The following is a 1,751-nucleotide window of genomic DNA, read 5'->3' on the forward strand; positions in this document are numbered from 1 at the left end:
GGAACCTACTGCTCCACCAAAAGCTCAACTGGAAAGCCGGCAAGCATCCAGGCCAGTCAATCATTCGATCAATTCAGTAAAACCTGATGAGTGTTCTTGCACGCCACAGAAGCACGACCGAATGTGATCAGCGTTCAGGCACGATCGATGTTGATGGGTGATCACTGACGCATATCAGACAGCCTGGATCAATGTCAGAAAGTCCCCTTTAAATAGCGTTGGGCCGTGGTAACTTTTGCACTCTCTCTCACGCACTCGCTTGTTCGGAATACAGCTGTTGTGTTCCCTTCTGTGAGTCTTTTCTCTCCGACACTAGGCACTGGAACGGGTCAGCAGCAGATTGACGAATCAGCAAATATATCAGAGTGAGTCATTGAAAAGGATGATTTAGCTGTATTCAGTTGAATCTGGTTTGAAAATCTATTTTCTGTGCAGAATAGGATATTTGTGCCAACGACCACAATTCCCTGTGCTAAACTGTTGTGTGTTGTACGTGCATACAAACGCCTGCCTCGGTGGACTTTCCTAACATCTTCTCTCGAAGTGTGATTGGCCGCCTAGGTTTTCGAACAACCAATCAGAATTCAGATCGAGCGTACAATGGATCGACAGTCCAGTCAAAAATTATTTGTATTTCAAAGATTATCATTTTCCTTGATTCTTCTAGTCCTTTTTTCACCCCTCGTGAATTCCGCGATGACTAAGATTAGGTGTCCTACTGTCTCTTGCCAGCAGTCCAGAGGTGAGCAAACGTTAGACGGCTTAGCCTTAGCCTTCCGCGTAGTTCATCGTCCGGGTGCAATATACCTTGTGTCATTCTGATGGAGCTTTTCCGCGCTTGGTCCTTTATCCGTTGTTTGACCGAAGTGCTCGGAGCCCGAGCTGACGCTCGATACCCCCACTGTATCTTAGTGCGGGTTGAAGGCGTTCTGGCCCCATTTTCAGAAAATGCCTTACCCGCTGATGTTACAAGTGACTGCCGATCAATGAGAAATTCACCTGTAAACTTCGTACTACTTGAAGTACTATTTATTAGTGTGTAGAGGAAAATCATCGAGATTCTAGCTAACACTTGGGACTCTCAAAAGAAAGAATTGGAAATCCAAACGTTGCACTTACCTCTGCGGATTTCGAGATTGCTTCGGTCATCGGAGTGTTACCTACCATCCTTAGGGTTGAACTTCCGGGCGTGGGATATGCAGACCAAGTGCCGTAAGTGAAGTCATCTTCACTCGACGATGACCAACCAGTCAGGGGCAGCACAGTCCGCCAGAATCGTTGCAACCAATTGTCAGAGTCCGATGTTTGCCAGGTAAAAACCTGTGGGCGATTTAGTGCCTCGTCGATGCTCCGTAAGCTGAATGCGCAGATACCCAATATTCCCGTGATGGAGTCCGAGGTGGTCATTAAGGCGTAAAAAACGTGATCCCTTCCATCGTCTAGGATTGTACGTAAATGTGAAGATATCGGTTAGCCTTTTTTATTCCAGAAGATGTAATTCTGAATCAATGTCATAATCTGATGGCTTGTTGAGTATGAATCCTGCATCTGAGCAGTTCTCATTCCTAACAAAGCTTCGCAAGAAACTGCAACAGGTTTCACAAAGGGGTGATTTCACAACTGAGACTAGTTCGCTTCGACCCTGTGTCAACCTGATCATATATGGTGTTCGCGACTTTTCTGGAACGTTGCTCAACCATATTCCGGATCGGTGTACGCTTGACTGTCTGTGAGAATGAAAACTCCTCGGA

At 46.1% G+C, this 1,751-nt stretch overlaps 1 protein-coding gene across 1 annotated transcript in view; it reads right to left on the bottom strand.

Annotated features, from left to right (window-relative positions):
- Positions 1–1,068: 1,068 nt before the first annotated feature.
- The window catches only part of T265_14941 (hypothetical protein), a gene marked incomplete at both ends in the record, with an annotated part of 11,022 nt that continues 10,339 nt past the window's right edge, over positions 1,069–1,751 (bottom strand). Inside the window, one exon of the mRNA XM_009175878.1 lies at positions 1,069–1,439. Coding sequence (XP_009174142.1) covers positions 1,069–1,439 — 371 coding nt within the window. The remainder of the gene's footprint in view (positions 1,440–1,751) is intronic.

The sequence above is a fragment of the Opisthorchis viverrini genome (assembly GCF_000715545.1).
Source record: "Opisthorchis viverrini unplaced genomic scaffold opera_v5_305, whole genome shotgun sequence".
NCBI lineage: Eukaryota > Metazoa > Platyhelminthes > Trematoda > Opisthorchiida > Opisthorchiidae > Opisthorchis > Opisthorchis viverrini.